This window comes from Euprymna scolopes, chromosome 6 (genome assembly GCF_053919585.1).
Source record: "Euprymna scolopes isolate OS-2025 chromosome 6, ASM5391958v1, whole genome shotgun sequence".
NCBI classification, from domain to species: Eukaryota; Metazoa; Mollusca; class Cephalopoda; order Sepiida; family Sepiolidae; genus Euprymna; species Euprymna scolopes.
The window spans coordinates 83,551,975-83,566,406 of record NC_136487.1 but is presented as its reverse complement, the minus strand read 5'-3'; the positions used below and the strand labels follow the sequence as shown (position 1 = coordinate 83,566,406).

General features: G+C 34.7%; 1 protein-coding gene across 2 annotated transcripts in view; it reads left to right on the top strand.

Annotated features, from left to right (window-relative positions):
• The window catches only part of LOC145277735 (uncharacterized), a 404,820-nt gene extending 391,559 nt beyond the window's left edge, over positions 1-13,261 (top strand). For both annotated transcript variants that reach the window (XM_080129441.1, XM_080129440.1), the window contains 5 exons: positions 377-1,245; positions 6,807-7,040; positions 8,212-8,355; positions 10,268-10,690; positions 13,001-13,261. In XM_080129441.1, the coding sequence (XP_079985567.1) occupies positions 377-1,240 (864 nt within the window). In that variant the 3' untranslated portion in view covers positions 1,241-1,245; positions 6,807-7,040; positions 8,212-8,355; positions 10,268-10,690; positions 13,001-13,261. The remainder of the gene's footprint in view (positions 1-376; positions 1,246-6,806; positions 7,041-8,211; positions 8,356-10,267; positions 10,691-13,000) is intronic.
• The last annotated feature ends 1,171 nt before the right edge of the window (positions 13,262-14,432 follow it).

Here is a 14,432-nt window from a genome sequence, read left to right as displayed (position 1 = left end):
TTACCTGCTAGTGTGTGTATATATATATATATATATATATATATATATATATATATATATATATATATATATATATCTCCTTTAAATATTTATGAATTTTTGAATATATATTCTAGGCAACACAGTAACATGGGCTTATTTTCTTTTATTTTTTAAACATTAACATAAGCTTTGGGTTACTCTCTATTATGGTTGACTACCTTTTTTTTCTTAAGTTTATATTTACTTATTTTATTATTATATTTATTAAGTTTATATTCACTTTTTATTTTTTCTCAAGTTTATATTCACTTATTTACTAGCCACTAACAAAATGTACAAATTTAAACTACTCAATTTAAATAACTTGTATATTTGTTAAACCTTTATTTTCCAGAATGATTTCACCATATCTCGCATTGCTAAGGAGCAGCATAGCAACAGCAACAACAACAACAGTAACACTATCATTAATAACAACCACACTAGTAGCAGCAGCAGCTCTCATTTGAACAACCAGCCAAGGTCAGTGGACACTAAGGGCCATAACCAACGGGATGAACACCGACCTTCCAGACCACCGCCTCTGATTCCCCCAAATCGGTCATCACACAACGATCTTGACCGTGCAGAGAAAACGGCAGTAGAGACCGGTTTATTCCGGCCGTACGATGTCCTCTTACCTTACCGCTATTCCAATCATCAATACCCGGAACCAACCAAAACAGAAAGAGTCAATTCCTACGACAATGCAAGCAGCCGCAGTGATCGGGGTAGTGAGCATTCGGTTATAAAACCAGACATTTCCAATGATACAGCCGCCTCCTCAACAAGACATCGAAGCTTGCATGACGAACCGCAGTTTGATGTCAATACTAGTATATGTTCTCAGGTAGTGACAAAGAACCAACCACATCATAATGAAATGTCCAACCACTATAGCCACTATTTCCGTAGTGGCATGTATGACAATTCGCTGTCAGGTCACATCAACTCTGTGGTGGATGCTTCCTTCCATGTCTTCTCCGACCAAAATGTAGTGAGCAAGTTGGATGTGGAAGAACGCAAGATGAGAGAATCTCGTTTAAATGGCACGTATTGTAGTGACAGTGAAGAAGACGAAGAGATTGTGGCAGCACTGGAACTGGAACGAAAACAACAACTTACTATTATCGTCAATGGACCACCAATTCCTCTTGACACGTCACGTAACAAGATGCGCTATCCTCAAAACTATGGGACTTACGACCCTTTCACGTAGAAGAGGTGAGTTATATTATTATTTTTTTGGTTTTTGTTGCCTGTCTCCCATTTAACAGCAGCTTTGTTGAATAGTGTTACTATCTCTGTCTTCTCTTTGGTTTCTTTCACTTTTCTACTCCCCTATATCTCCCATTTCTCTCTCTTCTCCCATCTCTCTCTCTCTCTCTCCCATCTCTCTCACTCTTCTCTCCATCTCTCTCACTCTCTTCTCTCCCATCTCTCTCACTCTCTTCTCTCCCATCTCCCCATCTCTCTCTTTCTTCTCTCCCATCTCTCTCTCTCTCTTTCTTCTCTCCCATCTCTCTCTCTCTCTCTCTTTCTTCTCTCCCATCTCTCTCTCTCTTCTTTCTCTCTCCATCTCTCTCTCTCTCTTTCTTCTCTCCCATCTCTCTCTCTCTTTCTTCTCTCCCATCTCTCTTTCTCTTTCTTCTCTCCCATCTCTCTCTCACTTCTCTCCCATATCTCTTCTCTCTTCTTTCCCATATCTCTTCTCTCTTCTCTCCCATATCGCTTCTCTCTTCTCTCCCATATCGCTTCTCTCTTCTCTCCCATATCGCTTCTCTCTTCTCTCCCATATCTCTTCTCTCTTCTCTCCCATATCTCTTCTCTCTTCTCTCCCATATCTCTTCTCTCTTCTCTCCCATATCTCTCTCTCTTTTCTCCCATATCTCTCTCTCTTTTCTCCCATCTCTCTCTCTCTTTTCTCCCATCTCTCTCTCTCTTTTCTCCCATCTCTCTCTCTCTTTTCTCCCATCTCTCTCTCTCTTTTCTCCCATCTCTCTCTCTCTTTTCTCCCATCTCTCTCTCTCTCTTTTCTCCCATCTCTCTCTCTCTCTTTTCTCCCATCTCTCTCTCTCTCTTTTCTCCCATCTCTCTCTCTCTCTTTTCTCCCATCTCTCTCTCTCTCATTTCTCCCATCTCTCTCTCTCTCTTTTCTCCCATCTCTCTCTCTCTCTTTTCTCCCATCTCTCTCTCTCTCTCTCTTTTCTCCCATCTCTCTCTCTCTCTTTTCTCCCATCTCTCTCTCTCTCTCTTTTCTCCCATCTCTCTCTCTCTCTCTCTTTTCTCCCATCTCTCTCTCTCTTTTCTCCTATCTCTCTCTCTCTTCTCTCTCTTTTCTCCTATCTCTCTCTCTTCTCTCTCTTTTCTCCCATCTCTCTCTCTCTCTCTCTCTCTTCTCTCTCTTTTCTCTCATCTCTATGAATTTTTCAGTCTCTTCTGATAACATGTGCATATCTTTTATGTATTTGTTTGTCTGTAACACTTTATTAATTAAAATGTAGGAAGAACATTTTCAATTTCTAATCCTTGCACCCTTGATAAGTTCAGTTGTAATCATTAGACACTTGGTTTAATTCAAGAAACTGGTGAAAAATTTTTCTTTGTTGACTATTAAAGAAAATATTTATTAATTTAAATTGTTAGATTGTTTTTACTTATATTAAAAAGAATTATTAACATATAATTTTTTTTTTAAAACAGGAAATTATTTGGCCATTATACAATATAATGTGATTTCAAAAATTACATTTCAAATAAAAACGCTATTATGGACTTATTTGTCATGTTAAAATTAGTAAAAATTCCAAAAATTAGGAAAAATGATTGAGTTGAAGATTTGCTAGAAGTAAATACTTCTAGCAAATCTTCAACTCAATCAAAAACAAACATAGATATTAATGGTCTGTACTTTTCTATTCTCAAATGGCAGATTTTTCAAAATCATAGATTGCAGTTACCTCCTATGGGTTTTAAAAACTCTTCCACATTCACCAAAATGATAAAATTCTATAATTCAAAAAATTTTATTTTTAATTGTAATTTTTCTTATTGATCATTTTTCATAATTTTGTCATGTTTATTAATTTCGACATGACACGTAAGTATCTAATCACAGTTTTACGTAAAATGCATTTATTTGAAATCCTATTATACTGTACAAGAAGCAATTATTTTCTTGATGCTTAAGGGGGAAAAATTCACATTGTTGCATTGAGATAGTATCCATATTTTTGTAGGCAAAAAATGTTTTATTTTAAAGTAGTTATTAATAGAATGTGTTTCCAACTTATAAATAATGCATGTCATGTATATATTAATATTTACAGGAGACGAAACCGGACATATTCTTTCTAAGTGAAACTGGCATAGAGCCAACCACTTCTCTAGACGAATTCATAATTAAAGGATACTCCAACTTAACATCTAAATCTGACCCCCAAGATCACCATGGGCATGGAATATGTGCCTACATCAAAGATGGCTTTCCATGTGGTAGGGATATCTCCAGAGAAGACCCTAATTTACCTTATATGTGCTTCCGGGTTGCACTAGCTTACACCACTGCATTTATATTTGCCCTCTATCGCCCCCACAACAGTGGGGTTACTATCTTTAAGAGCATATCTGAGAAAATTGACCACATCCTGTCTGCTCATCCTTTGGCTAACATTCACATTTGCGGTGACTTCAATGTCCATAATGTGGAATGACTGACCCACTCAAATAAAACGATGACGAGGGGAGGTTTTGTCATGATTTTGCCATTGCCTATGAACTCACTCAGATTGTTCACGAACCCACCCGTGTGCCCGATACACCCGGTCAATATGCAAGCCTTCTAGACCTTTTCCTCACAACTTCCCCTGAGCTGTGTTCATGTTCCATTCTATCTCCTCTGGGATCCTCTGACCACTCTGTTGTAGCAGTTAAGATAAAAATGAAATGTAATAAGTCTTCAGACGTACCTCTCCACCGTACTGTATATCGATACTCTATGGCTGACTGGGATAGCTTCCGTACATTCATAGCTGATCTACCTCTGCATTCCATGTTTAAAAAGGATGTGTCCTCTATAGTATCAGACCTTACTGAATGGTTAATTGTAGGCATAGACCGATTCATACCATCCAAAAAATACCAACAAAAACCTAACAGCCAGCCATGGTTCTTTCCTGAATGTGCTGCTGTCATCGCGCACAGAAATCACTTTTTCCATAGCTACCAACGTAATAGATGTCCTGAGACTAAAGCTGCTTTCAGGACTGCCAGCAACCACTGTAAAAGAGTAATAAAACATGCAAGAGAGCTATATGCTCAGTCTGTTAAATCCAAAGTAGCTGAGCAGCGGCTTGGTTCCCACCAGTTCTGGAAAATAGCAAACAGGATCTTGAACAGAAGCGTGCGTTCTATCCCAACTATGATCAATGGAATGAGGTCATCTCATCAGCATCAGACAAGGTTAGACTATTTGCCAAGAAATTTGCAGCTTATTCTACTCGATGTGACAATGACCATCAACTCCCTGTATTTCCTCCTATAACAGACAACACGCTATGCAACATACAAATATCTGTGCGTGAGGTCGCCAAGCTAATCAAGAATCTTGATTCCAGTAAAGCAACTGGCCCTGATGGCATTCCAGTTATAGTGCTGAAAAAGCTCTAACAAGAACTTGCCCCCATACTTACAAAACTCTTTAAGCGTTGCCTTAAGGAGAAGTGCTTTCCAACACCCTGGAAAACCTCATCAGTATGCCCTGTATTTAAGAATTCAGGTGAAAAGTCATCTCCCTCTCAGTACAAATCAATAAGTCTCCTGTGTGTCATGAGTAAGTTGTTGGAATCCATATTAAATAAAGAAGTAGTCAACCACCTCAACAGAAACAACCTTCTTAGTGACATGCAATATGGTTTCCGCTCTGCAAGATCTACAGCAGATGTGCTAACGGTTATATCACATAGGATTAGTGAATCTCTTGACAAAAGTTTCCTTTCCAGGGCAATTGCTCTGGACATATGGAAGGCCTTCGATAAGGTATGGCATAAGGGCCTACTTCACAAGATTTCCAGCTACGTTATTACTGGAAATGTTTTCTCAATCATTAAATCATTTCTCTCTATTAGGTTCATAAGAGTAGTGGTTGATGAGCAGGGTCCATCCTGGGCCCAACTCTCTTTCTGATCTACATCAATGATCTCCCAAAACACATACTTAAATCATTCGTTAACATCTATGCTGATGACACGACCATCAATGGCAACACATCAAAGGCCGTAAATGAAAAAGTTCTAATTCTCTCTCCTCTGATCTTGAGCGTGTGGTACAATGGGGGAAGAGGTGGCTGGTCACTTTTAATGCATGCAAAACCAAGCTTCTATCTTTACATCATCAACGCTCTGATCCCCATCTGGCATCAATTGAAATGGATGGCTCTCGTCTTGGGGAAGCTCCATGTTTTGACAAGCTTCTGGGTTTGACCTTTACTCCGGATCTGAAATGGAACACGTACATCAAATCTGTTGCCAGGGATGCTGGGAAAATGGTGGGATTCTTCTACCGCTCCGGAAGATATCTCACTACTAATGCAATTCTCTGTCTGTATAAAAGCCAAGTACGTCCAAGGATGGAGTACTGCTGCCACATCTGGGCAGGAGCTGCTAAAAACAGCCTATCCTGCCTTGACAGAGTACAAAATAGACTTCGTGGTTTAGTGGGGGATGCCTTTTTCTCTTCCCTGCAACCTATCTCCCACAGAAGAGACGTTGCGAGCCTGTCTTTGTTTTATCGTTATTTCCATGGCAGGTGCTCGTCTGAGCTCCAATCCCTCGTCCCCCCTTGCCAATCTTTCATGAGAAACACCCGTCTGGCTGAAACTACTGTCAATTTTCCCCACTCTTTATCTGTGCCTAAATCCAAATGTAGATTCCATGAGCAAAGCTTCTTTCTTAGAACCGCACGCCAGTGGAACTCTCTGCCGCTTGCCTGTTTCCCACCTGACTACAACTTGGACGTCTTCAAGTCCAACATAAACAAACTCCTGAAAAACCGCCCCCCTTAAGACACTCTATCAAAACCCCCAATACTAATGAATACTACAATACTATCTCATTGATTACTGTACATGCAATAACCCTTATCCCTGAGTGGTCTTCGGGCCTTGATAAGTGGTGACCCCCATGTAAAAAAAAAAAAAAAAAAAAATTATTTATACAGAAATGTACAGAGATTACACTGGAATTAGGTATTCATATTAAAAAGATTCTTCAATATGAACTGAACATCTAAATGAATAGTTTTCACCTGAGAAGATCTTAGTTATTAATAATTACAGATCGAAACATTGTCATGCCAGTGTGGTGAAGCCTGTACATGTCTGTATAAATAATTATTAATATAAATAATTTTATTTTTTGAGTACTATTATATAAACCCAGTGAATGTTCTTTAGATTTTTATCCTATGAATACATTCTTTACCTGGACTACTATGTGTGTGTGTGTATATATATATATATATATATATATATATATATATATATATATATATATATACACACACACACACACACAGTAGTCCGGGTAAAGAATGTATTCATAGGATAAAAATATATATATATATATATACACATACACAGTAATCCGGGTAAAGAATGTATTCATAGGATAAAAATCTAAAGAACATTTATATATATATATATATATATATATATATATAATTTTTGTTAATATATACAGACTTGACTACTATTTATTTATAAAGAAACTTAATTTTGCTATTTTCAGATTTGGAGCTTGAGCGTCATCGAAAGCGGCGACACATGTTGCGAGAAGGTAGTCTGAGTCCGTTACCCTTGGAAAAGAAGAAAGAGGATGAAGAGAAGCCGGCCACTTCTGGTAGCTTGCCTATTCCCCCACCCTATTTGTCAGAACAAATGTGCATGCAGCCAGACTACAGAAACAAATGTCGCTTCCTACACAGTCTCAACCTATCGGCATTAACAGCAGAAAAGAAAAAAGGTAAGAAAATAAATTTCGGCTGAAACGTTTTTTGTTTTTGCTGCCAGAATCAATGAAAAAGACCTAGGACATTGTCTTCAAGAATCTGGTCACGTGATTGGCTTTGGTCAGTGGTGATCCTAAAACATCTGTGTTCTGTTTTAAGCAATAACTAGCAAGGTTACCTGTTACTGCCAGGTAATATAACTTCTATCCCACTCTTTTTCCTCTGTACAAAATTTTTCCACTCTTCCTCGTCTTTCTTCTTCACTCAGTTCATTCCTTTTCTCTAGACATACACCCACACACACACACACATTACTCAAGTTGACACAAGGAACATAATTCTGTGAACAAAAAAAAATCAACTTTGTAGTTCAATGGATACCGATGGATACTAGTGTATTCTAAGTCAATTTTAAATAAAGTTGGATCTATTACACTTATTTATACAGTAAAGTTATTGAGAAAGTATGAACAACCATCATTAGCTACAGGCAAGATAGCAACTTGTGTTTGATGAATCATCTACAATAGGCATTACATAATAAAAAAAACGTTGACATGCTGTAAAACAGTCCAGCCAAAAAACATTTCCTATAAAAAAATAATTATGGTTTGGTTTTTGTTCACAATCCCCATATACTAAAAAAACAAGATTAAAAAAATATCTGTATGATCTACATACTTGTGACAAAATGAACATATCATATTCCAAAAATTGCATAAATTGATGAAGTAGTTTTATTTTTAAATTTTTAAATAAGAAAATCAAATTTTATGAGCATTCAAGACATTGTCTTACCTGCCATTTCAAAATAGTAATTCTTCCAAAACAAGGGAGATAAGTCAATGATAATTCAAAACTTGCGGAATTTGTTATAATGCCTACAAATTCCCAGTAATCACTTAATGAATTTCTTGTTTAAAAATAAAACTACTTGATTAATTTTTGGAATAGTACGTACATACAGATTTTTATTTTTGATTTTAATATTGGGGATTCTGGACAAGAACCAAAGATTTAAGTAAGATCCCTTTCTGAAAAAGAAATAGACAAATCAAATGAATAAATGTATAAGAAATAAATGTTTCTTACTGAATTTTTGTATTGGTTATGTTCTCTCCATCCAAGTTATGCTGGTAAATGCATTTCTAAGTCTTTGTTTTATTTTTTTATTTTGTTTTCTAGAATTGCAGGCAATACAACAGGCATGCGAAGAGGAACGGGCACGGCGACTGGGTCTTGTATTAGATAATAACACATCAGGGCAGCAACAACAACATACAGAGGGAGAACGACATCCCCAAGAAACTCATAAAAGACCTAAACACGGTACAATAAATATTTTTATTTTCTAAACTTTTGTAGCCTTAACGAAAGTAAAAAAAAAAAAAAAAAAAACCCATATTACAAATTGCTTTAATTGGAGAGTTGGAAGTAAAAACATTTTAATATATTTTTCAATTCATTCTGAAAATAGTTAAGAGCTTTTGAATTTATGTCTTTTTATATGGTTCTTTTAAATGTTCTGTGCAACATTTAGAAGGATTTACTTATTGGGTTTTGAAAGCTTAACAAATAATCACCCATAAATTGGTAAATGGGTGAAAGCAGACGATTTCTTACAGGAATAGAATTTGTGTATTAAAAAAAAAGGTATAGAAACACTCTTTGTCATATATATATATATATATATATATTATGATTATTTGAGGGGCACAGAATTTAAATATCACAAGTACGAAGGGAAAACTTTTATAATTCATGATTAAAAGCGTTTTAAAATAAAGAAAAAGGGGCGGGGTCAGCTAAATGATTTCGCCCTTGTTTTCTAAAAGCTGGGTCAAGGGATTTTAAAAAGGGGGAATCGAAAATATGTACATTTAAAATAAAATTATGTTGCATTCTGTTATGTATGTGGGAGAGGGGTGATTAAAATAAAGCAACATTATATTTCTCAAAGATCCTAGAAACTAAGCATGCTCAAACCCAAGAGGCATTCCCTCTGGTTACAGAGAGAAGGTCAGGTTCGGTTGTGAAGGTCTTCTCTCTGTAAACAGAGGGAATGCCTCTTTTGTCTCCAGGATCTTTGAGAAATATCGCAATGTTGCTTTATTTTAATCACCCCCCCCCACATACACACACACATAACGGACCGCAATGTAATTTTATTTTAAATGTATATAGTTTCGATTCCTCCTTTTTAAAATCCCTTGATACAGCTTTAAGAAAGCGAGGGCGAAATTGGTCAGTTAATTCCCCCATCACTTTTTCTTCTTCTTTTCTTCACCTTAAAACACTTTTAATTGTGAATTATAAGCCTTTCATTCATAATAGCAATATATATATATATATATATATATATTTTAAGCCAACTTCTGGTGCACCACAGTAGTCTTTGATTAAAGCAAGCAATCAATCGATTTTATTGCAAAATAGGCGATCTCACCAATTTCAATGACAAAAAAAGTATTGGAAATATGGAACATTCATTGATTCTCATTCAATCCTGGGCAATGTCAGGTTTTCCTGCTAGTATATATATATATATATATATATATATATATATATATATATATATATATATATATATATATATATATATATATTTTTTTTTTTTTTTTTTTTTCACAAGTCACTTTACCATTTTAAAATAAAATTTCTTTTTTGTGAATGAGTCTGCTTTATCAATTCTTTTTTTTTTTTTTTTTTTTTGCATAGTTTAAAGATTGGAATTTTATTTTAATTTATGCCTGAAAAACAAATTCACGTAAATGGCCTCCATTTTCAGCTTTGCAATCCTAAGTTCTTTGTAAGGCAAAGTGACTTATGCACCACTCTGTATACACACACATGCACATATATATAAGGTTACATATAATTTAAATAATATCACTTACAATAGCTCTAGATATGTAGTGAGCACTTATGAAAAAATATTGCTTTTAGTTCAATACATTTGAACTTTTTTAATTATATATATTCTTTTACCAGTGTCGTACTCAAATCATAATATATGATTGAAATGTATATATATTGATATCAGAAACACAAATGTCAATTAATATAAAATATCAATGTTTTAAACTTCTGCTTTATATGGAGTTGGAGGAACAAAAAGACTTTAAACATGTATGAATTATTTTTCGTAACGTGTATATTTATTTCATGTCTCTGTGTGTGTGTGTGTGTGTGTGTGTATACACATATACATGTGTTGATTTTTTTCTTTTCTTTTCTTCAGTCTTACTTGATAGTTTGCCTCAGCGAACAAAACGGAAACACAGTGAAATGGATGGCACATCTCAGGTACCTAACAAACTTGACCAACAACCGACACGCCCAAAGATATCACTGAGTCAATTACAAGAGCGTCACTTGGCAGCAGCAGCAGCACTAGCAGCATCCTCCTCCTCCACCTCATCATCATCATCATCATCTCAGCAACATTACCATAAAGCCAGCATATCAACCCCACCCCCAGCTGCAACAAGTCAAACAGGAGTTAATTCCAGCAGACCCAGTCAGGAAACTTCTCGTACACTAATATTCCCTGAAAACCGAGATAATCGCGACCACAGACGTCTCAGTGAAAAGTTTGCTCAAGAATTTCATGAATCGGTTTTGGCTTCTACATTCTCAAATAAATCGGCCAATGGTCGAACAGGTAAGCAATGAAAACTTGTGTATTCATCCTCTATGGAATAAGAATAGCCTTCATATGTTATACTGACTTATTTATGCAAAATGGTAAGAGTGTTCGCTAATGGGTCAGGAGATCCAGGTTCAATTCTCAGTTGAGTCACACCAAAGACTTGAAATTAATACTTAATTCCCCCTTGCTAAACACTCATCATTATAAGGGGAGGATCAAGAGCAAGTGCAGTAATCCTGGGAATGGAGTTGCGCACTCCCCTACACCTTGATGTAGCAGCAAATGAAACGAGGGCCTTTGACTATGGTGGATCACTTCAGACATAAAAATGACTTATCACCTGTTACTCCCTATGCAGAATGATGGACTCATATCGATGCAAAGAAAAAATATATCTCTTGTATAGTATTTAAATCGAGAAATGTGAAAAAAACTCTCAACATAGAAATGGCTATCAGACGTCATCTTTTTTTCATCTAAATTAGTAATCATACAATTTGGATTATTCGAATTTTGTCTGTATAATATTTACTAGTGTTGAGATGATTAATCAGAATTGGGAATTGTAAAAATCGGAATTGTTTCGGGAATCAGAATCAGAAAAGTTTGTCTATTTTTCAATGCCAAAAACGATTCCTTTAATTTATTTATTAATTTTTTTGTGTTTAAAACGTAATTTTCTTTTGCCGGTACTAATATTAAAATGATAAATATTGATTGATTTTAAGCTGCCAATAAAACTAAATTTTATAGATCCCGCTCTCCCCAGTGTATTTTTATATTTGCAAAAATATAGGCACATATTGCATGGCTTGAACCGTAATCCAAAAATTAAAAAAAAGAAACATAGCTTAATATTTAGATATCTTTAAGGAATCTGAATTAGTAATTAGAATGGAATCTGGACTTGTACCGGAATCAGCAAAAATATTGGAATCGTTCCATCACTAATATTCACATGCAAAATTATGTATGTATTTCTATGTATGACATTTGAGCTGAATGTGATTTGCCTTGAATTTAAACTGACTCATTTATGAAAACTTTTACAGTTATTCCTCTTAAGGCATATGTAAAATTTATGTTCTGCTAAGGCTTTTCATTCCGAAACTTGATTTAAACGCTATTATAAATATTTGAGTACATGTTACTAAGCTCTATTGAATATTGGAAACTGAGTTTTCACGTAGCAATTTGGAATTGATTATATCCAGTCTTAGTTCTGGTGATCTCAGAGGAATCTTAAATCTGGACAGTACAGGGAGATATGTGAAGAACAGGAGACTTTGATGATATGGCCATATTGAACCAATGGATGAGAGTTCTTGATTTAATATATGTAAAACAGTTTTTATTTTATGGAAGTCACTTCAGACAAGGCATGAAGTCACTTAAATGTAAGGACTTAAAAAAAAAAATACTTCATGGTCAAAAAATAGTTAACTATAAATGTTTGATACATGCACTCTGACCCAGAAAACAGCAATTCTTCCTCCCTTTGTCAGAAACATTGCTCATGGAATGTGAGAATTAAAGGACAAAATAAGGGATGCAAGAGTTACAGGGCTGTTGCAAATAAAGGTCTACTTTCCTTAAAGGTAGCAGATCCAGTCCACAGAGAAATGCTAATGAAAACCTGGGAAGTAGTGATACAAATGAGAAAAAAGGATAAAAGACCTGGATAGACGATTTCTTAAAGCCATACAATGCATGCCAGTATGTAAAACCAATAATAATTATGATTCGTATGGTTAACTCTAAATAGAATTTTCTTATACAAGTATAAAAAAAAAAAAAAAGTTGCAAAGAATGCAAGATGTTGAAAAGCGCCCTGAAAACTGATTTCATTTTTAAATTAAAAAAAAAAAAATAATAGGCAAAATGCCACATTTAAGATGCAAATATTTTATTAAAAATCATAAGATTTATTTATTATTTTTTTGTAAATTTTTTTATTAATTTTGGATAATAAAATATCCATCCTCAGAGAAAGTTATTTTTTGTTCTGTAATTAGAAATGGCTTTATCTTGTGTTGTTATCAAGATAGTGATTAAATGTTACACGATGTAAGATGGAGAACAATCTCTTTAATATGACCTTTTTTTTTTAGGTGTATGGTTGCTATAACATAATTAGATTTGGCAAAAGCTCTCAGAAGCATCCAAGAAATATCTAATGAATTTTAATAAAATATTTGCAACTTAAACATGGTTTTAATTTCTTAAAGATGCTTCTAAGAAGAGCTTTTGCCAAATATAATTAGACTTTTTGTTTTATTTCCAAGATGGTCAGAATTTTTGAAATTATTTTGTCTCTTTCAGGGGTGAAGATGATGGATATTGGTAGCAGTAGTAGTAGTAGCAGCAGTATAAAGCCGGTGTCCACAACGGATGTGTCCATTTCTTCAGTCCCCTCCTTACACACGCAGAAGACGTCATCTTTGTCGTCTCATGATCACACTGCTGTGTCTTCTCGGTCAGATGATGGCCGTATGGAATCCACAGAATCCACAGGCAGCCCCGTGTCATTTAAATGGCCCGGAGTAGAGACAATCTTAGAGGCATATCAACGCCATTTAGATGGTATGATTTTTTTTATGTTCCAATAGTGTCTGATCCTTTTTACTTTTTTACGGATTTTCTGATTTTTATTTAGATTAATGCACAAATAAAATATGGCCCTTCCAATAAAATAGCAGGAAAATTATTTGATATACTTACATATTAGGAAAAAGTATTTGTGTACACTAAGAATTACAGAAGTATATTGAGTAGAATTTTAATAAAAAGAAAATACTTATCAAGAATTTCACCTATATTAAAAAAAAGAAAGAAAAATCTGTATGATTTATGTACCCGTAATGAAATGGAAATATCATATTCCAAAATTCATGTAAATTGATCAAGTAGTTTTATTTTTTAATAAAAAATTAAATTTTATGAATATTTGAAGAGCAACTATTTTGAAAACAATTTCAAAACAGAAAAGGAAATAACTCGGTATTAATTCAAACTTGGGAGATTTTTGTTCTAATGCCTATAAAATCCAATTAATGCTTAAAACTGATTTTTCCTTATAAAAGTAAAACTACTTGATCAGTTTTTTTGGCATATGATAGTTCTGTTTCGTCATTATACATGTCATCTTTAGTTTCGTTTTTTAATGAGGCAAGGTTTTGGACAAGATTCAAAAATTAATTTACTATTTAGAGTCAATAAACTCCAAACCACACGATCACATGGAGTCTTTATATTAGAAGGGAGATAATCTTCTAAGGAACACTGGCTTGAGGACACATAATGGTGTCGCTTCAACACTAATTTGAAAATATGAGTAATAAATGAATTTTATTTATAAGTTTATAAGTTCTACTCAATAATTTTCTGGAACTTTTGGTGTAATTTGACATCTCAAAATCAACCGAGAGAAAAAATTAGATGTGTTTAATTCCAAGTGTCTTAGAAGGATTCCAAGGATCAGATAGAGTGATTGAATTACCAACCAAGAAGTCAGAGACCGCACAAACCAACAGATAGTATCATTAAGAATCTGCAAACTGTCTAGACTTGACTTATTTGAAATGGAATTTGGCTTAAAATAATGTAGAGATTATAAAAATGATATCTTAAGATTGGCCCCAGAGAGAATTGCCAACCAAGTGCTCCAATGGACATCTGATAGAAAAAGAAAACCAAAAAGAACTAGAAGCAGACAATCGAGAGATTTGATTGTAATGGGAAGAAACTGGAGGGT